The sequence below is a fragment of the Rhinatrema bivittatum genome, chromosome 1 (genome assembly GCF_901001135.1).
Source record: "Rhinatrema bivittatum chromosome 1, aRhiBiv1.1, whole genome shotgun sequence".
NCBI lineage: Eukaryota > Metazoa > Chordata > Amphibia > Gymnophiona > Rhinatrematidae > Rhinatrema > Rhinatrema bivittatum.
The window spans coordinates 679,002,002-679,025,604 of record NC_042615.1 but is presented as its reverse complement, the minus strand read 5'-3'; the positions used below and the strand labels follow the sequence as shown (position 1 = coordinate 679,025,604).

General features: G+C 45.7%; 1 protein-coding gene across 1 annotated transcript in view; it reads left to right on the top strand.

Annotated features, from left to right (window-relative positions):
• Positions 1 to 23,603, top strand: part of RASGRF2 (Ras protein specific guanine nucleotide releasing factor 2) — an 888,178-nt gene that overhangs the window by 827,070 nt on the left and 37,505 nt on the right. The window contains exon 26 of the mRNA XM_029574148.1: positions 2,484 to 2,552. Within this exon, the coding sequence (XP_029430008.1) occupies positions 2,484 to 2,552 (69 nt within the window). The remainder of the gene's footprint in view (positions 1 to 2,483; positions 2,553 to 23,603) is intronic.

Sequence of the window (23,603 nt, the reverse complement as noted above, 5' to 3'; positions counted from 1 at the left end):
GCAAGGTCATGTGGAGGGCAAACCTTGTACCTAGTGAACTGTTAACCCAAAACCACACAATGGAAGGATCCATCCAGAAAGTGTATTTTTCAAAGCAGTAACCACTTTATTAGCGAACACATGTATACCACTGTTTGAAATAAAGTCAATGTCTTTGGTAATAAAAATCTGCAAGGACAAGATAAGCAAATAGCATAAAAAATTAATTAACTGAACAGCACATTAGGGATGTGCACTGATTTTTTTTCTGTCATTTTCGTTTCAGGTCATTAAATTTTGTTTTTATAATAGTTTGGGAGGTTTTTATTTTGGGGTTCCCTAATTTCAGAGTCAGTGAGTTGATTTGTACAATGCAGCTAGCAGAGACTGCAGTGTACAAATCAACTCCTCTTGTTAGAATTTTCATCACTTATAAGGTCTAAAATTCTTTAATTAGGTCAGTTTCACAATGGAAACCTCTGAATGAGTCTGTAGCAGCCCCCTAATCCCAACCCACCTCTTGAAAACGCACCCCGAATCAATCACCCTTATAGTGGTTCATATAACTAGTATGTGACTGAGCCTTATTTTCTCTCTCTCCCCCCCCCCCAAACGTGGTGTGCATACGCATGCATATTTTTATGCGTGTGGCCCTTTTAAATTCTACCTTTTATATTCCAGATTTCATCCTAAAGTCATTATCTTGAACATTGACTCTCATCTCTACAGATAAGAACTTTATTGGAAAAATCATAGATAACCTCATAGAGTCTTTTCTTTTCCCACATATATTAAAGAATCTTCATACATTTTTTCACTTCTTCTTTACTATCAAAGATTTTTGCCTCTCCAGTGTAAAAATCTTGTAACTTAGCAGGAAACTGTAGAGAAAATGTAATGCCTTTATGAAACAACTGTGAGCAATGTGGTGTCATCTCTCTACTTCTAGCCAGCACTTTAGCCAAAAGGTCAGGAAGTAGTAATTTGTGATTTTTATAAGGTAGCTCCTTCTTGTACTGAAAGTAGTTTATCTTTGATCACAAAGTTATGTACTTTAGCAATTACTTACCATGATTTGCCATTATCAACTCACAAAGTCCCCATCTATTGTGCTCTCTTAATTATGAATTTCTCACCATTCTCGATTATTCCAAAGGCTTCCAGCAGCCACTTCTTATAAACCTGTCTTAGCTCTCCCTCTTTCACGGTCTCAGGAAATCCAATAATTTGAATATTATTCTTCTACTGCAGTTTTCCAGGTCTTCCATTTTATCTTCCAATTCTTGATTTTTTTTCCATAGTTCAAGCACACTTACATTTACAACTTCTGCTCAATTTTGTTGCATCATTCTCTGTTCCATTGCAGTAATAGCAGCATTATTTGCTCCTGTTTTTTCATTAAGTTCATCCAGCGATGACTAAAGTTTTAGCAATTTATTGTCAGTCGCTAAAACCGCTTTTGTAAGTTTGTGCAGTAAAGTTTCAGAAACCCCCTCCATCGCAGTATTAAGTTCTGATGCCATTTTGTCTTCCTATGCTTTCAACTTTTCATTCATAATTCTCTTTGTTTTACTCGATATCTCAGGATTCTTTGAATAACAAAGTTGTCCAAAGACAATTAGCTTTGCCATGTGCAAAAAAGAAAATTGAAGGGGGCACTTTTTTAAGAAAGTTAAAAATAATTCTGCTGGCTGTCACGGAACTATACCGAGGACATTTGCTTAACACTGAATCATTACTAGAAGTCTAAGAATTTTCATTTCATTGATATTCTTATTGAATTAATCTGTGTGAATTCTACATTAAAGTTAATATGAACGAACCCACAAGTGTTTTATCATGTAGTTTCTGCAAAAAAGGATGTAGATTCTGAAGTCAAATCAAGTATTTCAGATTACACGACTGATAACTGTTTCTCTTCTTCCTGATATAGGGGCCCTAGGAGCTAGTACAATGTAGTAAAAAGTGCAAGGTGGACCAAAGAGCAATGTAAAGCAAACACTCAAACCAATCATAAATCAACGGGAGTTAAATATATATTCCAACATTTAATTTTTAATGTACAGTATATACATTTGTTTTTACACATTTTATATAATATATAAAAATATTCAAAATTGATTTATCTAAAATTCTATCTCAATGCTTTACAGAAGGGAGAAGGCCTAGTGATTAGAAAACTGGCCTGAATACAGAGTTCAAATCCTACCTCCTCCTCTGACATTCTTCATAACATTGGGCAAGTCACTTTATCTCCTGTTGCCTCAGGCACCCATTTAGATTGTAAGCTCTTTGGGATAGTGACCTATTGTACCAGAATTGAAAAAATACTGTAGGCCACCTTGAGCATTATTTTGAAAAATGGGATAAAAATCCCAAACTTAAAATAGCATAGTGTCTCGGTGTATTGGAGGTACTATATTAAATTGTATTGGAGGTACTGCACCAAATTGTACTGATAAACTGAATTGTGAAATGTTAACTCCAGTTTATTCCTTTGACAGATATCACATATTATCAGAGAGATACGTCAGTTCCAGCAGACACCATACAGGATAGAACATCAGCCAAAGGTAACATTTGCTATCTCAATTTTACCTCCCCTTCTTCTTTTGTTCCTATGCAGCTCAGGCTATACTACTCCTTCTTTTAAAACCTCTTTCACTTCTCTGATGCTCCCATTCTCCTTCAACTCCATCCAGGTTGCATTGTTTTTAATCAAGAATCTAAACATAGCCTTGGAAATTGCTAATTCCAATATCTTTTTAGCAGCATGATGGTAGAAGGGTTGCAATTTTCAGATAGATGATTTCCCTCAGTATGAGTACTGTACTATAACTATACATCTTACAGACTTTGGGCCAGATTTCCAAATGCCCAGCGAATCGCGTAAAGCCCCAGGACAAGTGTAAGTCCCGGAGCTTCGAAAAAGGGGCAGGGGGGGCAGTCCAGAGGGCGGGGCCAGATGCCTCCGGCACAGTGGCCATTTGCTGATGTGTCAGAGGATCCTGTGCTGGCAAGCTGCCGGCGAGCACAACTTGTGCCTGCCCAGAGGCAGGCGGAGGAGGTAAGATAAAGGTTGGGGGGTTAGGATAGGGCTAGGGGGCGGGAGTGTTAGGGGAAGGGGAGGTTAGGTTAGGAGGTTAGGAAGTTCCCTCCCAGGCCGCTCCGAAATCGGAGCGGCCTGGAAGGGAACAGATGAAGGCCACGATTTTATAACATGCACGCACATGTTATAAAATCGGGCATCCATGTGTGTGCACCGAGTAGCGCAGGCACATGGACCCCTGCGCATAGGTTTTAAAATCTACTCCTTTTTCCACAATTTTGGCCTGTTTACTAATGGTAATTTTCAAAGGAAAATATAAATGTAACATACTATCATAGAATTTACATTTACATTTTACTAGCAGTACATTTACATTTTCCTTTGAAAATTACCCTGTAAGGCTTTTTCCCTTTCTTTGTCTATGGTAAAAAAAAAAAAAAGCTTAGTAAATCAGGCACTTTATCTGATGTGTAATAGCCTAGGATATTCCCAGGATAACCCCAATTAATATGCATCAGATATACATACAGGGTGGCCCATGGAAAAGTAGCCTGCCTGCGTGGCACTGGGGTTGCAGGGAGCGCTAGGGAGCAATCCCGCTTTCGGGGAGAGTGGTGTGCCCTTGGACCACGATGTGACTGCAGAGAAGAGCTCCTTAGAAGCCTGAGGCAGGTGAGACATATCCCAGCATAGGTGGACAGGCAGAAGACCAGGAACTCGCACCTCCGCTGAACCTGACGCATCAGTAGCGACCCAACTACGCAATGCTGGTCTCTGGGGTAGCCCTCCGGCCACCCGATAGCCCTTTTGGACCTGCCATACGGGAACGGCAAATGTGACAGGACGGACAGAGTTCGAGGGCAGATGATGGAACTGGAACAAGATGAGACTTGGGAAGACGATCAGACGATACTTGAAGATGAGGATCCGACGAGGACTTGATAAGGATAAGGCAAGGCTGAAGAGAAGAACATCAGAGACACTGATGAAGACACTTGCTGAGTGAAAAGACGCCAGAAGAGTTAAAATTCAGTATGAAGGTATCCAGCCATGACTCGTAGCAGCATCCATCCTGGACTGAGGCTTTGGGGACCTGGCGTAATCGGCGTAACCAACCTCAAGCAGCGGCGGCTTCAGACCCAATGCGGAGAACGAATCAGAAGGTCGACCAGTCCACTAGGAGGTAAAATCTGGAACCAGTATATCTGAGAGGAAGGCTACCCTGACGAGGGCACCAAAGAGTCTGAAGGCTTTCTTGACGAAGGAGCCAAAAGGGTCTGAACGCTTGGCAGCGAAGAGGACTGAAGACGAGGACATCAAAAGGATTCTGAAGATGAAGACAACTTGACACGAAGACGTCTGGCACATCAGGACATCTGGACGTTAACCCCCAGGACACTTAGTCAAGAGCATCAAGGAGGTGTCAAGTGAACTGGAGAACAAGACATCTGAGACATCTGGACCTCAGACCCCCAGGTCACCCAGCGAAGAGCAGCAAGGAGGCTGTGAGAGGCAGAACAACAGGATGACGGACTTTAGGAAGGACGGGACATCAGAAGGCGAGGACTTCAGGAAGATCTGAAGGTGAAGACATCAGGAGGGTCGGACGATAAAGACATCTGAAGACAAAGACTTATGATCCGGCGAGATACCAAACATGGAACGAAGATGAGATGAGGGATCAAGAACCACAAAGGAATACAAGGGAATTCCCACGAAGAACAGAGTGCCTTGAAGAAGCGGAGTAGGACATCATCGGAGACTCCTGGACCAAAGAGCTAGAACGGATGATCCAGGAGCAGTCCATCTCCAGAACTGACTCCTTGTGAAGATGAAGAGGAACTGAAGGCTGAGCCCTTTTATAGGGCTGAAGAGGAACACCCAGGATGACATCATGAGGAGGAGCCAGGAGGACTGACCCTTTAAACCTGGAGAGGAGGCGCGGCCCCACGCCTAACGAGGCAGGACCAGGGACAGCGACAGCCCACTGCAGAGAAGAAGTAGGCCTGAGGCATTAGCGGCTCCCTGCCACGGAGAGAAATTGGAGGCGGCTCCATGCCACCTAGGAGAGAGCTGAGGGCGGCTCCTGCCGCGGAGAACAACGCTGACAACGGTGGCTCCCAGCCGCGATGACCGAAGGTTTTCACGGCGGCCTCCAGGCTGCAAGAAATGACATCTGTGGCCTATGCCACATGAAGGAAGTGGCAGCGCCAGCTGACCCGCCGCAGAGCATGGTGGCACGGCCCGCCGTGTGAAGAGGAAAGTGTGGGCTGCCTCTGGGCCGCAAGGACAGGTCACAGACAGCATCGAGGAGCTGGCTGGAACAAGGTGAGAGACTGCTCGCGGCCCAGCCACGGGCAGGATCGTAACAACTGGTATTGGAGGCTGGCTACTTTTCCATGGGCCACCCTGTATTTACATACACTGCCTCTATTGTATGGAAATGCTCTCATGCATATTTAACACAGCTTTCCTGAAGATCCAACTAGCTAGTGGTCCATGAGGACAGGTTTAGAAGCACCTGCCTAAAGTGTGTGTCATTCTGTATTTAGGTAGTGAGTTAATTCTGCAAGGGTATAAGGTAGAATGTCCAATGAAAAAGGGGTGGATCCCAGCAACCTACAACTGATTGCCCATTCATTTCACAAATTTAAAACTAATCCCTGATAATGACTTTTTCTCAGAGGACAAGCAGGATGGTAGTCCTCACATATGGGTGACATCACAGGATGGAGCCCAATCACGGAAAACTTCTGTCAAAGTTTCCAGAACTTTGACTGGCCCCTACTGGGCATGCCCAGCATGGCACTAACCCTGCAGCCAGCAGGGGTCCCCCTTCAGTCTTCTTTTTTCCACGCAGCAGTAGCCTCGCGGTTAAGGAACTCTGCAGAGATTCCTGACAGGAATTTTCCTCACGGAATTACTAAAAGTTAATTTGCCCCACAGGGGTCCATCCTCTAACTTTTTCAAGCTGCGGTACTCCGGTAAGTTTTTACCGCGCCTCAATTTTTTTCCATGGCCATGGCGTCGGGGTTCCGTCGGTGCCCGGACTGTAATCGCACCATGTCCATCACAGACCCCCATAAAGTCTGTGTAATATGTCTTGGACAAGAGCACGATGTCTTGACCTGCACCAAATGTGCACTTATGACACCAAAAGGTCACAAGGCCAGAATGGAGAAGATGGAACTTCTCTTCCGTGCTCAAACCCCGACTCCGTCCATTGCATCGACGTCAACAGAACCGGCACTGTCATCTTCGCACCAGCACCGACCACCGGCCGGTGACAGTCCGGCATTGATGACATCTCGGCCTTTGACACCCTCTACTCCCCCTCAGGACTGAGGGGATCGTAGAGATAAACCGCCACCAGCATAGAAAGTCTCGGACCATCGAGGGAGCGAAATCATAGACCTCACTATCGTCCGAGCCGCCGTCGAAGAAACCCCGTTCAGAAAATGCACCGACCTTTTCGGCGACCGGATCACCGAGGCAACCCTCCCCCAAAAGGGCATTGGGAGCCGCGACTCCGCCTTTAATGGTGGTCCCTCCGGCTATGCCTCTGCCTCCTTCTTCTGTTCCGGAGCCAGGGCTGCTTGCTCAAGTCTCCGAGAAGAACTGGACCGGATGGTTCAGGATGCCATCGACAAGGCGATGCAACGACTTCAGGTTCCTCTGGCACCGACACCGGTACCGATTGCGGAACAAATCACCGACCCAATTCCAGCAGCTTTGGAACTGCTGCTCTCCAGGATGGAAGCGCTCATTGCCGCTTTTCCACCGATGGACCCTGGGTCACCAATGGCGCCGGTGCCCTCCCCGCTCACTCTGTCATCGGGAGGAGAAACACCGTTTCGCATTCCTCCTTTGGGAGTTCTGCCAGAGCCATCGATACCGATACGTCCATCGCCACCGATCCAACCATTGCTGCCGATACACCCGTCAGCGCCACCGAGCCATCCATTGATGCCCTCGATGCCTGCGCCGGTGCCTTTGATGCCTCCAATTGGCACCTCATTGGTGCCTCCAATCATTCCTTCGATTCCTTCGGAGCCTAGACCAGGACCTTCAGGTATCCCACCATCCCCCTCTACATCCTAGAGGGGCAGGGGCTGATCCCTATGATACCTGGACTGATGATTCCTCACCAGACACCGATGATTAGCCTTCACCTCCTTCACCCACTGAAAGTAGAAAGCGTTCTCCTCCAAAGGACCTTTCCTTCATAAATGTTGTGAAGGAAATGTCTGAATTGGTTCCCTTCCAATTACAGACTGAGCAGGATGATAGGCATCAGATGATGGAGTTGCTCCAATTCTTGGATGCCCCCAAAGTAATAACCTTCATCCCTATCCACCAGGTTCTTCTGGATCTCCTAAAGAAGAACTGGAAACATCCTGGCTTCATTGCTCCAGTCCACAGGAAAGCTGACACTACCTATTTGATGCTGTCAGCTCCGGGCTTTCAGAAACCACAATTGGATCACCAATCTGTAGTGGTAGAATCGGCACAGAAGAGAGCAAAGAGCCTCATACTTCTTTTTCCCCTGACAAGGAACAGAAGTTTCTAGATGCCATTGGCCGCCAAGTCTACCAAGGATCAATGCTCATTTCCCGAATTGCCGCTTACCAACTCTATATGACCCAATATAACAGGGTCATTTTTAAGCAGATACAAGACTTGACAGTTTCCCTGCCTCAGCAATTTCAAGATCAGCTTTGTATTTACTTGAGGCCTTTTCATGGCATAGTAAATTCCTTTTACTTCAGTACTGGATAGGTGTTTGCCAAAAATTTGTATCAGACAGTACAAAGTAATTATTGCAGAAATCAATTCTGTAGTGGACTTATGGCAGAAATTGATTACACAGTAACAGAAAAAGTGTAAAATCAGAAAAATCAAAAAATGTCAAAACTCAAAATAATTTCAATAATTAAATGTGTTTAACAAAAAAATATCATATATTAAGATAGTTTGGAAATAATTTCCACTTTGAAACCAGACCAAAAGGCAATTTGGAAATTTTATGTTTTGAGTATCAAAAATGTTAAAAATATTCCAGTATTTGAAATAGAAAATTGCAACAGGAATGCATGAAACTATAAATCATTTGTAATTCTGAATCTTTAAATTTAAAGTAGTCCAGAAAATATTCCTGCATGATTTACTTTAACTACATAATTTGAACAACAGTATACTGGTATTCTTTATAACGCACCTCACTGCCAACAAAATTTGTTGGACCCTAAATCTCAAGTCAGAATTGGCAACAGACTCATTTGTGATATCGGGTCACTTTACTTTTATTTAAACAACATTTCTATTTGGTTCATGTTTTTATATATTTTCCGTTTTTCATAAAAACCAAAATGTTTCAGACCGAAGGCCGTGTCGGGACTGGGACTTTGACGTTTCTTTGGTTGATAAGTATCATGCTTTAAATTAAGATTTTTTGGGATTATGACTGGGAAGTTCTTTCGTCTCAGCATTACTTTTGAATGATTATTCGTTGGAAGGATTTGAAATACATCAGCATATTGGAAATTTTGGTTTTTATGTAAAATGGAAAATATATAAAAACATGAACCAAATAGAAATGTTGTTTAAATAAAAGTAAAGTGACCCGATATCACAAACGAGTCTGTTGCCAATTCTGACTCGAGATTTAGGGTCCAACAAATTTTGTTGGCAGTGAGGTGCGTTATAAAGAATACCAGTATACTGTTGTTCAAATTTTGTTCACAAATTAGTGTACTGGAATACACAATTGGTATTGGTGGGTTGTTTTGTGATTGATAACTTTAACTACAAACACCTAGGAAAATTGGGATGTAATGCTTCTGGTATTACTAGGATAAGTCATAACTATTTTAATTAATAAGTATTTTATCACTGAATTATATCTATCTTTTTTACTGTTTCAACTGTTTAATTAAGCAGCTCCAATCTTAATCTTATTTTCTCTTGATGAGGATGAATATCTGGAAACATAAGAAGTCAAGGAAGTGTGGATATAGCAATGTACAGTGAAGTTAGAATTAATGCTCTTCAAAGATAATGGAAGATAATATTCTTTAGAAGCTCTTTTGAAAGACACTCATAGCTTTTACAGTTAGCAGTCCATTATCCGACTGGGGTATACTTGCCATTTCTTTTTTGAGGAGAATTTTTATAATCTTTGGGTTGTCCAAAGATGAAGCATATTGGCATCTACTTGGCAATCATGTTCAGATTGAGGTAGTTTTCAGCACAGCCAGGAAGCTTGGATGCAGATGATGATTGTTATCAGTGAGATGTCTCAGGCATGAGAGACTTGTAGAGGTGAATCTAGGCTGATGATAGTGAAAGCAGGAACTTTGAGCATCTTCCATCTCTACCAACCATCTTCCCTTCTGATTGAGCCTTCCAGTGCATATGGCCAGTGAGAGGTGAATGAAGCAAATGAGATTGGGAACTGAGCAAGGAACTGGAACATACTAGGGAACTAGAAGCCACAGAAGAAACCAAACAATGGCACAGGTTATAGAGTCAGAAGATGAAGTCTTCCAGATACAGGAGTGGAGCAAGAGTTAGAGAATTGAAATAGGACCAAGTTCTGGCAATTGTTGGTTGAAAATGCTTCTGTGCAGAAAACAAGATGGATATCAAGTGAAAGTGAGAAGAACCAGGCTAGAAGAATGAAATTGATAATCCAAGCAGCCTATAGTACCACCTGTTGGTCAAAGGATCACTCAGCACCAGGTTCATAGCTGTATTTGTTAAATTTACTTTTCTTTCAGGAACAGTCATTATTGTGTTGATGTCAGTTAGAATGAAGACGGGTAGTACTTAGCCACATCTTGTGCAGGAAAGCAGTTTTATCAGGGTGCAAACACTTGCTTGTTGCAGAGCCCAATGGACACCTTCCAGTAGAACTGAAGAATTCAGCAGATAAAGGATTTCAAGGTCTATCCACCACTGGACCTTGAAGTGCCCCTTCAGTGGGGTTCAGGCATGCCTTTATCTGTTGCAGGCTCAAAAGAAGATTGCAAATTTGCTTGTTCCAAGGTTGCAGAGTCTACAACCTATTCACATGCCTCACCCTTAACTGCAGTAAATAGAGCAAATGTATTTTATGTGAATCCAGGTTGGATCAAGTCTCTGTAGCTTTAAAGCTAGATGCAGAGATGAAAATTGTAATATTGCAGAAACAATTGAACAGGCTTCTGAGGTTGATGCAGGTGCCTGCTTCTTGGTTAAGTAATAGGGTGCAGTAATTTCACCATACAAGTTATCCTATGTTTTCTTCTTAAAACTCATAAGATTATACTGTACCTCAAAATGTTAACATTTTAACACAAAAAGGTATTTTTAAAAAGCTATTGATTTACTAACAATTTGCAACTGAAATTATTCTCTAAAATAAACGGTAGAGTCATGCCAAGTACAGCAATTTGAACTGCGCTATCCATAATGTTCCATCTATTTTATTATAGCTACTGAAAAGTGCAAAATGATACAGGAACAAAATAGCTGTAATACTAGACAAAGTATGCAATTATCTTTTTATTCTATATGTACTGTATTATTACCCCAGTTTTACAGAATCCAACCTGGAATTGAAAACTTTACAGATGGGATATAATATCAGTTATTTAAATGACTGGAAATCTGTGATATTCTGGAGTTAACCAAGGGTTGCCTTGTAATCCTCTATTGACTCCTTTTTATTTGAAAGAAACCATGGTGGGTTGTAACAGGCTCTCAAAATGGCAAATTCTATACATGCTATTTTACAAATTATTATCCTTATATTCAACAGCAACAGGATAGGATAATGTTTTGGCACTGTAATTCTAGGTGGATATGAGCATGCACATGTATTAAAACAACTTTATTTAACATTGACTTGATTCTTAAAAGTGACTTTGGATAAGGTGAAGTATAGGGTTTTATTTAAATTTATTGTAGTGTTTATTTATTTACTACATTTATATTTCGCACATTCTACAGGATCACAGCGGATTACAACAGTACATACAAAATCATCATAAAATCATTGAAAAGTAATAAAACCCAACATAATAATGAATATGTAATAAAACCAAATATGATTTTTTTGCCTGGATAGACTTTTTTTCCACCAACTGTTAAAATATTTAATTTTTTTAGTATCTATATTCAGCAGCATGGGGAGGAGGTAAGTTATCTGAGTAAAGTTACCCAAATAACTTTACTCGTATATTTAGCAGAATGCAGCTAGTTATATGTTCTGCTGAATATACTCAGATAAAGTCTGCGTTATGCAGATAAAATTATCCAAATAACTTTAGGGCTGCTTGCCAGCATGACCAGACTTAGCTGAATAGTGCTGAATGTCAGCATTATCCGGATAAGTTAGCCCTATCCTGGAATACCTCCAATTTATGTGGGTACGTTTTATCTACCATATATCAAAATGGTGCCCTCTGCTAGGAAGGATGCGCCAAAGTTAATTAACTCCAGCACATCCCTGAACAGATGCCACCATTTGAAGAAAGAAGATCGAAGAAAGAAAACCTATGAAGAGGACCTCTGAAGCCTGGGCTCTGGGCAGTTGAGCCCCTGCCTATGTCTAGGCGAAGACCTTACTTCAGGCCTAGGCCCTGGCATCGTTCTTGGGGATAAGCCGAGGCACCTGGCTTTGGGCCTCAGTTTTTTACTTAGGTGAGGCCGCAGCTTCAGGCCTGGACCTAGGCCTCACCAAAAACTGACAAAGCCCGAATGGTCCTCTCTTAATTTTATCACAAATACCAACATAGAAACATAGAAATGACGGCAGAAGAAGACTAAACGGCCCATCCAGTCTGCCCAGCAAGCTTTCACACTTTTTTTTTCTCTCACATACTTATCTGTTTCTCTTGGCTCTTAGTAACCTTTTTTTATTCTATTTCCCTTCCACCCCCACCATTAATGTAGAGAGCAGTGTTGGAACTGCATCTAAGTGAAATAGCTTAATTTAGTTAGGGGTATTAACCACCGTAATAAGCAAGCTACACCCATGCTTATCTGTTTATTCAGACTGTGTAATTCAGTCCTTGTTGATTATTGCCTGAATATAGATCCACCTTTCTTCATTCTCCCCTGTCGTTGAAGCAGAGAGCCATGCTGGCTATGTATTGAAAGTGAAGTATCAGTCTTGCTCCCCTGCCGTTGAAGCAGAGGGCTATGCTGGATATGCGTGAATTGTCAAAATTTCCTCCCCTGCCGTTGAAGCAGAGGGCTATGCTGGATATGCGTGAATTGTCAAAATTTCCTCCCCTGCCGTTGAAGCAGAGGGCTATGCTGAATATGCGTGAATTGTCAAACTTCCTCCCCTGCCGTTGAAGCAGAGAGCTATGCTGGATATGTGTGAAGTGTTAAACTTCCTCCCCTGCCGTTGAAGCAGAGAGTTATGCTGGATTTGCACTGAAAGTGAAGTATCAGGTATTTTAATCAGAGGACACTAAATTTTGTCATGTACACAAATGTTCGGTATAACTAAATAGGTTATCCCATATGTTGGTAATAACCTTGTATTTATTGATACCATTTTTAATTTATTCAATTTTTTGATTTTTTAATTTTTATTTTAATGCAATATATTCCTTTTAGTTCTCATTAATAATTGTCTTTATCCAAGTGTTGTAAAAGCTCTCTCTTACACGGTCTTCATCTCTAAAAGTCATTTACTTAACTTATAATTCAGAGGAAATCTTCTTCTCTTATATAAGCCTTGTTACGATCGTGGACCCTTGGACCGGCTGAGACTGTTGGTGGTACGCTGCGGGGACCCACAGCGAACGTCACAGCCGAGAGGTGGCACAGAAGAGACTTTACCACCAGAAGTCCGAGGTCCCCCCAGGAGGAGCCCGTAGGGACCCGGACCCCTTGGACTTAGGTGGGACCCTATGTGACCAAGGATCCGGGCAGCGGCTGAAGAGGTGGACGAGAGGTCGGCTGGGCCTAGGAGGCAGGAGAGTCTTCACCCTCGGAAGCCCGCTGCTCCCCCGGGAGGAGCCCGTGAGAGCCCGAGTTGCTGGGACTTAGGAGAATCCTCTGGGCCAGCAAGTACCTGCAGTGGAAGAAGAGGCTGAAGTCGTGGTCCAAGGACGGAGTCGGGTCAGTAACCAAGAATCAGAGGTCCGAAGCCAATGCCAGAAGTGGAAGCAGGAATCGAAGTCGTGGGACGGAAACGGGTCGGAGGTCAGAAGTCAGAAGTCAAACCAGAGCCAGGAATTGAAGCCGAAGACGTAGTCAGGAACAGAACCAGGTCAGAAGCCAGAAGACGAAGAGACGATCCAAGATTAACGCTGCAACTAAAGATTCAGGGACTGAGTGAAGCTCGTTGCAAAGCGCTGAAGGAGTCCTGATGCAGGGTTTAAATACCCTGATGGCATCTGATGTCATCCAAGGCAGGGCTAAGGTTTCCCGTGCTGGCCCCTTTAAGAGGGCTCCTCCTCACGTGCATCTAGGAGGCGGGGCTAGTCGTGGCAGATCATCGGCGTCTCTCCTGAGGAGGGAGAAATGCGCTGGAGGTCCTGCAGGCCCGAGGAGGCCTCGAAACGGCCCGGGCCGTCCCCGAGGTAGGTGGAGGGACCGGGGCATGGCCCGGGACCGCAACAAGCCTTCTATGATAGTGAGACTGGAGCCCTCAGCCCGACATTGACAGTGTTTCGACTATCCTGTCTTCTTCATGGACTAAGAGAGCTGCACAGAATCAGACACTTATAATTGATTATAACACCTAAAATACCTCCCCTTTGTGAACATGAATATATATGAGCAACCAGCAACTGAAGTTTGGCTGGTCGCTATAGATATAGTGGCATTATATACAAATATCCCACAGGAAGAAGTGCTTCATATTGTTCAACAAGTGTTAGAGCACCCACATCAACTCCATAGGATACCCACAGCTTTCATTGTACAATTAGCCACTATAGCCCTTCAACAGAACTATTTCATGTTCCAGGGAGCATATTATCAACAGATAAATGTTATGTTCGTGGACCCTTGGGCCGGCTGACACTGCAGGTGTCATGCTGTGGATACCCACAGTGGGCGTCGCTGCCGGGAGGCGGCACTGAGGAGAGGAGAGACTTCGAAGATGGCTTCACCACTGGAAGCCCGAGGTCCTCCCAGGAGGAGCCCGTAGGGACCCGGGCCTCTTGGTCTTAGGTGGATCCTATGCAACCAAGGGACATGACCCAGGATCGTAAGAGTACCCCCCCTCCTAAGCCCCCTTCCTGGAGGCCGGGGTTTACCTGGGTGATCCACATGAAACTGGCGGAGAAGGCCTTTGTCCAAGATGTTGGCGGCTGGTTCCCAGGAATTCTCTTCGGGGCCGTAGCCCTCCCAGGAAAGGAGATACTCCCACTGACGACGATGGAATCGGACATCCAAGACGTCTTTGACGGTATATGTATCACCCTGTTCAGCGGTAGAGGTGGTCGGTTCCAGAAGCTTGGTCTGAAATGGGGAGAGGACCACCGGCTTGAGCAGGGACCCGTGGAACATATTATGGATCCTAAGGGTGGATGGCAATCGTAGCCGGTAGGACACTGCCCCAATACATTCTGCCACAGTGAAGGGACCGATATAGCGGGATGCCAACCACATGAAGGGGATGCGCAGCTGAATATTCTTGGTACTTAACCATACCTTACTCCCCGGTTGGAAGACTGGTGCCAGTTGTCGGGACCTGTCAGCATACTCTTTAGATTTGGCAGCTGTCAGACGAAGCTTTTCCTGGGTGGAGCACCAGAGGTGGCGCAGTTGTCGGGCCTTAAGTTGTACTGCAGGAGACGGCACCATCAAAGGCAATGGTAATGGAGGACTGGGAGTCTTCCCGTAGACCAATTGAAAAGGGGACTGGTTGGTTGCAGAGTGTTTATGGCGGTTATATGAAAACTCTGCCCAGGGTAACAAGGCGACCCAATCATTTTGGAGATCCCTGACGAAGGCCCGGAGGAAGGCTTTTAGAGTTCGGTTGGTAAGTTCGGCTTGGCCGTTGCCCTGGGGGTGAAAGGCGGTAGTCAGATCCAATTACACTCCGAACTTCTTCGGCTGAAGGAGACCCCAGGGACGACCCTGCAAGGGTTTCTGCTGGGCACAGGTAGGACATGACTAGATGTGGAGCTGGACATCTCTCTTGACCTGCGGCCCCCAGTAGAACTCAGTCAGAAGTTCTAGTGTCCGGGCAGTACCTGGGTGCCCTGCGGTCAGGGAATCGTAAGGGCAAAGGCTATCGGCGCCATTTTGAATACTGGCAGCCGACGGTCCGAATGCAGGAGGTCGCTCCCGGACCCCCGCTGGACTTTTGGCAAGTCTTGTGGGGGTCAGGAGGGTCCCCCAAGACTTGCCAAAAGTCCTGGTGGTCCAGCGGGGGTCCGGGAGCGATCTCCTGCACTCGGGCCATCGGCTGCCAGTAATCAAAATGGCGCTGATAGACTTTGCCCTTACTATGTCACAGGGGCTACCGGTGCCATTGGTCAGCCCCTGTCACTTGGTAGGAGCACAAGATGGCACCGGCCATCCAGTGCTCCTACCATGTGACAGGATTCGGCCAATGGCACTGATACCCTGTCACATGGTAAGGGCAAAGGGCCATCGATGCCATTTTGATTAGTGGCAGCCAACGGCCCGAGAGTGGGAGGACGGCCCAGAGCGGGAGATGACGGGAGATCGCTCCCGGGACCCCCACTGGACCACCAGGTACCTGTAAAAGGTTTTTGGGGGGATCGGGAGGGTGGGGGAAGCTAAGGGGTTACTTTTAAAGGGTCGGGGTGGGTTTAGGGGTTATTTTTGTGTGCCGGTTTTCCCACCCTCCCCCAAAACAATAAGGGAACCCCCACGATCAATATCATGGGGTTTTCCTATCGTTTTGGGGGAGCCGAAGCCCGATTCACATCCCTAGTGTGCAGCATTTCCCTCAGTATCTCGTTCATGAGGTTCTGAAACACAGCATGATGAGATATTCGTAATGGCCATCTCTTGTGTTGAATGCAGTCTTCCACTCATCACCAGGCTGAATTCTCACCAGATTATATGCCCTCTGGAGATCCAATTTCATGAAGACCTTGGCTCCTTGTAGCCGATCCAATAGTTCTGGGTTCAAGGGTAGCGGGTAGCGCTCACGCCGCGTAATGCTGTTCAGACCGCGGTAATCAATACAGGGTCGGAGGGACCCGTCCTTCTTACCTACAAAGAAGAACCCGGCTCCAGCCGGGGAGTTGGACGGTCTGATGAACCCTCAGTCCAAGTTTTCTTTGATATAGGCGGACATGGCCTGGGTCTCTGGGAGTGATAGCGGGTAGACCCTTCCTCGAGGTGGCGTGGTGCCGGGGATCAGGTTGATTGCACAATCGAAGGGCCAGTGCTTGGGGAGTAGCTTGGCCTTCTCTTTCGAGAATACGTCTCGGAAGGTGTGGTACTGGGGTGGTAGTGCTAGTGGTGTTGTCAAGAGTGGTATCAGCGGTCGAGGCCGGGCAGACAGACATTCATTAAAGCAGGTCGGCCCCCAGGACGTAATCTGGAGGGAGTCCCAACTGATCATGGGAAAGTGCTTCCGAAGCCATGGCAGGCCTAACACGACTGAATGTATGGATTTCTCCAGGAAGAGGAACGAGATCTCCTCGAGGTGTAGGAGACCAGTGCGGAGTGTTAGTGGCTGAGTACGAGTGGAAATGGTTCCTGGAAGTGGGGTCCCCTGAATCGAAGACACACGTAAGGGGGTTTTCTGAGGTTGGACCCCAAGCTGGAGTTGCTCTACCAGGTCCCGGAGGATAAAGTTCCCCCTGGCTCCGGAGTCCACCAGGACTTAGGGTGTCAAAGTTCCCGTCCGGGAGAATCAAGGTTACTGGAACAGTACACGGGGAGGCAGAGGTGGTGTTACCTAGAGTTAACTCCCCGACTGACTCTAGGTCCGAGCGTTTACCGGACGCTCGTGACAGCGGGCAAGGAAATGCCCCTTGCCCCCGCAATAAAATCTTAGGCCCTGGGACTGGCGCCTTCTCCTCTCCTCTTGGGAAATCGGACCCTAGCCCAACTGCATGGGTTCTGCATCATGTAGCCCCGGGGAGGCCGGAGGAGAATGCCTGTTTCGGGAAGGCGTGGTTCCGTAACCCCCAAGTTCTCAAGTGGGTCTCCTCTCCCGGAACCGGCATTGGATGCGGCAGTCTACACAGCCAGCCAGGTCAATAAGATCATTCAAGTCGTCCAGGAGATCTCTGGCTGCCAACTCGTCCTGAAGTCGTGGAGAGAACCCCTCCAGGAATATGCCGTGCAGGCTATCGCTTCTCCAGTTCAGCTCGGCAGCCAGGATCTGAAACTCTATGGCCTACTCCGCCAAGGGACCGTTACCCTGCCATAACTGGAGTAATTCAAACGTGGCCGTGGGTCTGCGGGAGGGCTCATCAAAGATCCGTTGGAAAGAAATACGAAATGAACTAAGTTGGCTAAGCGAGGATCCTGGCGCTCCCATAGGGAAGAGGCCCAAGCCAATGGCCTCCCATCCAAGAGGGATATAATGTAGCTCGTTTTGATCTGGTCAGTGGGAAACTGCGCTGGTAATAGGTTGAAGCGGATATAACATTGGTTCAAGAATCCGCGACACATTTTCGCGTCCCCTGAGTACCGCAAAGGTGCTGGCATCTGTATGGGCGCAGACGGCCCTGCATTAGGGATGGCTACCGGTACAGGGGAACAGGAAGCGACGGCTCCTTCCACCCGGTCCGCTAACCTCTGCACAGTTGCCACCAGTGAGTCGAGACAAGTTTGCTGCTGTTGCAACCTTTGTACAATTCCCGGGATGATTTTCAAGGTCGAGAGGTCCGCTGGGTCCATGGCCTTGCAAACTGTTATGTTCGTGGACCCTTGGGCCGGCTGAGACTGCAGGTGTCGTGCTCTGGATACCCACAGTGGGCGTCGCAGCCGGGAGGCGGCGCTGAGGAGAGACTTCGAAGACAGCTTCACCACTGGAAGCCCGAAGTCTCCCCAGGAGGAGCCCGTAGGGACCCGGGCCTCTTGATCTTAGGTGGATCCTATGCAACCAAGGATCAGAAGAGCAGCTTGCCGAGGTAATCCAATGAAGAGATGGCGCCCAGGAGATCAGGAGAGACTTCACCCTTGGAAGCCCGCGGTCCCCCCGGGAGGAGCCCGTGAGGACCCGAGCTGCTGGGGCTTAGGAGAACCCTCCGGGCGGGTGATGAACAAGTACCTGCGGCAGTGGGAAGAGACGAAATCGAAGTCCAGGATCAAGCCAAGGTCGGGAGCCAGAAGTCAGATATCAGATGCCAAAATCAGGGACGGAAGCAGAAGCCGGAGTCGAAGAACGAAGCAAGGTCAGGAGCCAGGAATCAGACATCAGGAACAAGCAGGAACCGGGAAGCAGGAAGCACAACTAGCTACTCCGAAGAGTCATCCTCGTTGCAAGGCACTGACTAGCTGTGGCTGCCGGGTTTAAATAACCCGGCAGCGTCTGACGTCAGCAGGGAGGCATCCTCTGTTTTCCCGCGCTGGCCCCTTTAAATAGAGAGCCCCTGAGCGCGCGTGCCTAGGGGACGGGGCCAGCGGCGTCTCCCTCGCAGGGAGGACGCCGCAGTAGGCTGCGTCTCAGGCCTGGGCGCCGCGTCTCGGGTTTGGCGGGCCGGAGGTGAGTAGAGATCCCGGGGCACGACCCGGGATCGCAACAATAAAAGGCACCGCTATGGGGGCCACTATGGCTCTGGACTTGGCCAACTTATATATAGCAGAATTTGAATCTAAATGGTTGACTAATAATCCATTCAAAAAGAATATTCATTTGTGGAAACGATACATAGATGACATTCTTGTCATCTGGCATGGTACAGAAAAAGAGTTACAACAATTTATGAAATGGCTTAATACATGCAATACACACTTAGGGGTAGATTTTTAAAGAAGCGCGCGCGGGGTACATTTGTACGCACTACCCAGCGCACACAAATGTACACCCGATTTTATAACATGTGCGCGCTGCCGCGCACATGTTATAAAATCCAGGGTCAGCGTGTGCAAGGGGATGCACACTTGTGCACTTTGCACGCGCCGAGCCCTAGGGGAGCCCGATGGCTTTCCCCGTTCCTTCCCAGGCCGCTCCAAAATTGGAGCGGCCTCTGAGGAAACTTTCCTTCCGCTCCCTCCCACCTTCCTTTCCCTTCCCCTTTCTAACCCACCCCCAGCCCTACCTATATCCCCCCCTACCTTTGTGTCAGGAGTTACGCGCGCCAGCCAGCTGCCGGAGCTCCATCCCCTGGCATGGCCTCTGTGCCGGAGGCCTCGGTCCTGCCCCTGGACCGGCACCACGCCCACTGCCCTGCCCCCTTTTCAAAGCCCCGGGACATGCCCGCGTCCCAGGGCACGCACAGGAGGGTTTTTAAAGAGTTACACGCATAACCCTTTCAAAATCTACCCCTTACAGTTTACTTTCCAATGCAATCGCAAACAGATATCATATTTAGACATACATATCACTCTTGATAAGGGAAATGTCAATTTTCAATTTTTTGCAAGCCAACTGATCGTATTATGCTTCTACACTATTCTTCATTGCATCCAAGACACCTATGGGACAATCTACCTACAAGGCAATTTCTACGACTAAGACGACTTTGCTCCACAAGAGGGGAGTTTCAAATACAAGCTGAACAGATGACAAGGTTTCTACAAAGAGGTTATCCTGCAAAGATCGTTAAAAGAGCATACAAGCGAGCACAGTGGGCCAACAGAGAATGGTTGCTACAGCCACAGAGACCACAGGAGAATAAAAGAATGATCTGTATGCTGCCATTCACACCACAAACACAAAATTTGAAATGCAGCATCATAAAATATTGGCCTCTGTTGCAGATACATCCGGTATTTCGAGAACGTCTGATATTCGCACTCAAAAGAGCAAGAAACTTGAGAGACATAATAGTTCAGTCGAACATGCATACTCCACACACAACCATCGAATATACACGGGAACTTGGACATTTTCAATGTGGACATTGCAATGTGTGTCAATTAGTAGTACAGGCACCATCATTGGACATCACACGTAGACGTAAGTTCACCTTCCGCCAACATTTGACGTGCACAACAGAGAGCGTGATATATGCATTATGGTGCCCATGTAATTTAGTTTATATTGGGAAGACTATATGAAAATTCAAAACACTTCTACAAGAGCACATTAGTTGCATTAAGAGACCCAAGGAAGGAGCACCACTAGTAGAACACTGGGGTGCCCAGCGCATCAATGGGATGATCTGACAGCAGCAGTCCTATGTCATGTCCCTCGTTTATCACAAGGGGGAGACCATAATCTCAAATGAATCCAAATTGAACAGCGATACATCTACTCATGGAATACAGTAGCTCCAAACGGTCTCCATAAAGAAATAGAATGGGCAGCATTCTATTAGGCTAAAACACTGTAGGAACTCAAGGTTTCTGTGGGAGAGGTTATACAACCATTTTTTTAATACGAAGTTCCTTAGGTTCCTCTACATATAGATACATAAGGTTAAAACACACTGGTTAGCTTTTCAGTACACAAATGACAAGTTTGCCATAAAGACGTTTTTCAATCTGTACATTGGAGTAGTGTTTAATGTATTTACAAATAGAGTACATGGAGCTTCCATAGGATACACAAAAACAAAGGGCTAATTGAGTTTCAGGTTCTCCATAGAGGACTTAATGCTGTTTTGGTCCATATACAGAAGCAGGTAAATAATGAACAAAACAGTTTATTAAGTGGCATTCTTAATCATGTATAGAGCTAGGACCCCACCATCGATGGACATACAATCAATTATTGTTGGATATGTACGTTGGTTATGAAATATTATCCTTTAACAGATAGCTGAGGATTGAATAGAATAAATAATGTTAAAAAAATTAACCGACAAAATTCTGCCATCAGGACATGGAGACGGGTGGACTTGAAAGGGAACTTCACTGGTCATTTGAATTCAGTTACCCTCGAAGGCCATAAAGGAAAAGAATGAAGTAAAAGATAAATATAAAAAGAGAAGAGGATTATGGCTAAACACAAGAGGATATTATAGACCATATACTTTCAACATACAACAAGGAATATGGACACAAATGAGAATCGCATCAGCCAGTAATAGTTCCGATCTTCTTAAAAGGGAAGGACTAGATAGAGAACTACAGGGCAATTGCATTTGAGGTCCCCACATCAGGAGAAGACCTGACAGACAACTACTGTTTGATCAACATTAGCGCATGTCAAATATAGAAATAGCCTCGTTTGGAAATGGACATAGATCATTGGTCCCTTTAATATTTAAATAGTTTATGGTATCACACGCCAGCTGTTAGAGAGAACAGCTTCATGGTGTTTAAGAAGAACACTAAGACAGAAAAAATGTAAGTCTTTTTAATATATTCATGTACACAATGGGGAGGTGTTTTAGGTTTTATAATCAATTATAAGTGTCTGATTTTGTGCAGCTCTCTTAGTCCCTGAAGAAAACGGGATAGTCGAAACACTGTCAGTGTCGGGCTGACTGCTCCAGCCTCACTATCACAGAAGGCTTATATAAGAGAAGAAGATTTCCTCTGAATTATAAGTTAAGTAAATGAAAACTTTTAGAGATGGAGACCGTGTAAGAGAGAGCTTTTATAATGCTTGGATAAGGACAATTATTAATGAGAACTAAAAGGAATATTTTGCATTAAAATAAAAATAAAAAATAAAAAAATTGAATAAATTAAAAATGGTATCAATAAACACAAGGTTTTTACCAACATATGGGATAACCTATTTAGTTATTCTGAACATTCCTGTACATGACAAAATTTAGTGTCCTCTGATTGCTGGACCTAGGCCTGACAGATCAATTTTTTTTTTGTTTTCAAAATGAAATGTGAAAACCAACAAAATTTGTCGGATTTTCAATCATTTCGCTTTGAGAACAAAATGAAACGAAATAGGAAATTTCGTCTCATTTCCTATTTCATTACATCCTTAGGAAATACCTATAATACCTGAATGTAAATTACTTTGAAAATCAGAAAAGGTGGAAAATAAATTAAAAAATAATTTAAATTAAATATTCGGAGAGCTGGCAAACAGCAAATTTATCTGAGTTAAATTATGCACATAATTTTTCATGGATATTCAGTGGGACTTACTCAATTAAGTGTGCCAATGAATGTATACAGATAAAGCTATGCGTACAATTTTACCCAGATAAAGTTAGGACATCTATTTTTCCAATCATGTGTGTATTATTTTAGCCAGAGAGCACTTAATATGTGTGCTCACCAGCTAAAGTTTAGCCCTGCCCCAGGAGCACCTCTGTGGATACCACTTTTTTGTCCAGATAAATTGAGCACACAACTTTTTATGCACACTAAATTTATTTGGTTGGCAAGGAAAAATAGTCAAACATTGGGTGTTTTGCGAGAAACTCAAAAAGTTACTAGCACAAAGTCTTTCAGTATAGATCAGTTTAGACCAATATAGTAACTACAGTCCAAAATGTCAGACATCTCTGTGAAATTTACAATAGCAAAATATATTGGTTTTAATCCCATAAAATAGTCAAGTATTTGCTCCTGTCACAGTACTGACATTGGGGTTTATGTTCATTCCATTTACTGTGAGCCACATGGTGGCAGTAATAAGTCCCTGTTCTCAGGAGAAAAAAAGAGTTACTAATGGTGCCACATGACTCACAGTAAACAGATCCAAACAGCAACTATGTTATTAAAGGAGGAGCAATTTCCTATCAGAAGGTAAATCCTGTTACAATTTCTGACTAGGAGTTCTGCCTATAGTACCCCAGATTTTCTATGTGTGTACAAATGTGAAAAGAAGTTTGTGAACTGCAAATATAAAAGGAGGCGAACCGGGCTCGTCCCGGTATCGCCGATAGTAACGCGGGATCGGGCGGGAGGCAAGGCAGCAGAGGCGGGGGGGGGGCGGGTGTGAGCAAGAGAGGAAGGAACAGGGGACCAATGGCTGCGCGGCAATTCGAACTGCCGCGCCGCCATTGGGTAAAAGGGCTAAAGAAGGGAGCGGGGATAGCTGGGAGCGGGCATTGAGAGATCCGGCAGCAAAGCAAGAGGAGGTGACTTTGCTTGCTCCCCCTGGTTTGCTGTGCCGAATCCTCTCTGTCGCGTTCCGTTGTTCTCCCTAGACGGCCTCGTTTTGTGCGGGTACCATGTGGCGAGCAAAAACGCGGAGCACGAGCAGGCCCGCCGCTGTCTCGCGATCCCGTCCGCCGGCGAGGTCCAGGCTGTCCCGGGTCCCGGCTCCGCTTGAGGACACAGGCCTCAGCGCCGTGAGTATGGGTCCTCTGGGTGGCTCTCCCCCTCCCGCACTGCCTCAGCCCCCTCCTATTGCTTCCCTCCTCCCTTACCTATCAGATTCGGGCGAGAGCGGCCCTGAAGCTGACGCGGGCCCATCCGTTGACCCCCCTCGCCCCCTTTCACCTGGCCGATCGACGCCGCTCCCCGCCCAGGCAGGGCCCCCCCATACTTTTACATTTTTGGGCCGCCCCCTCCGGGATCCCCCAAGCCCGACCGCCAGGTC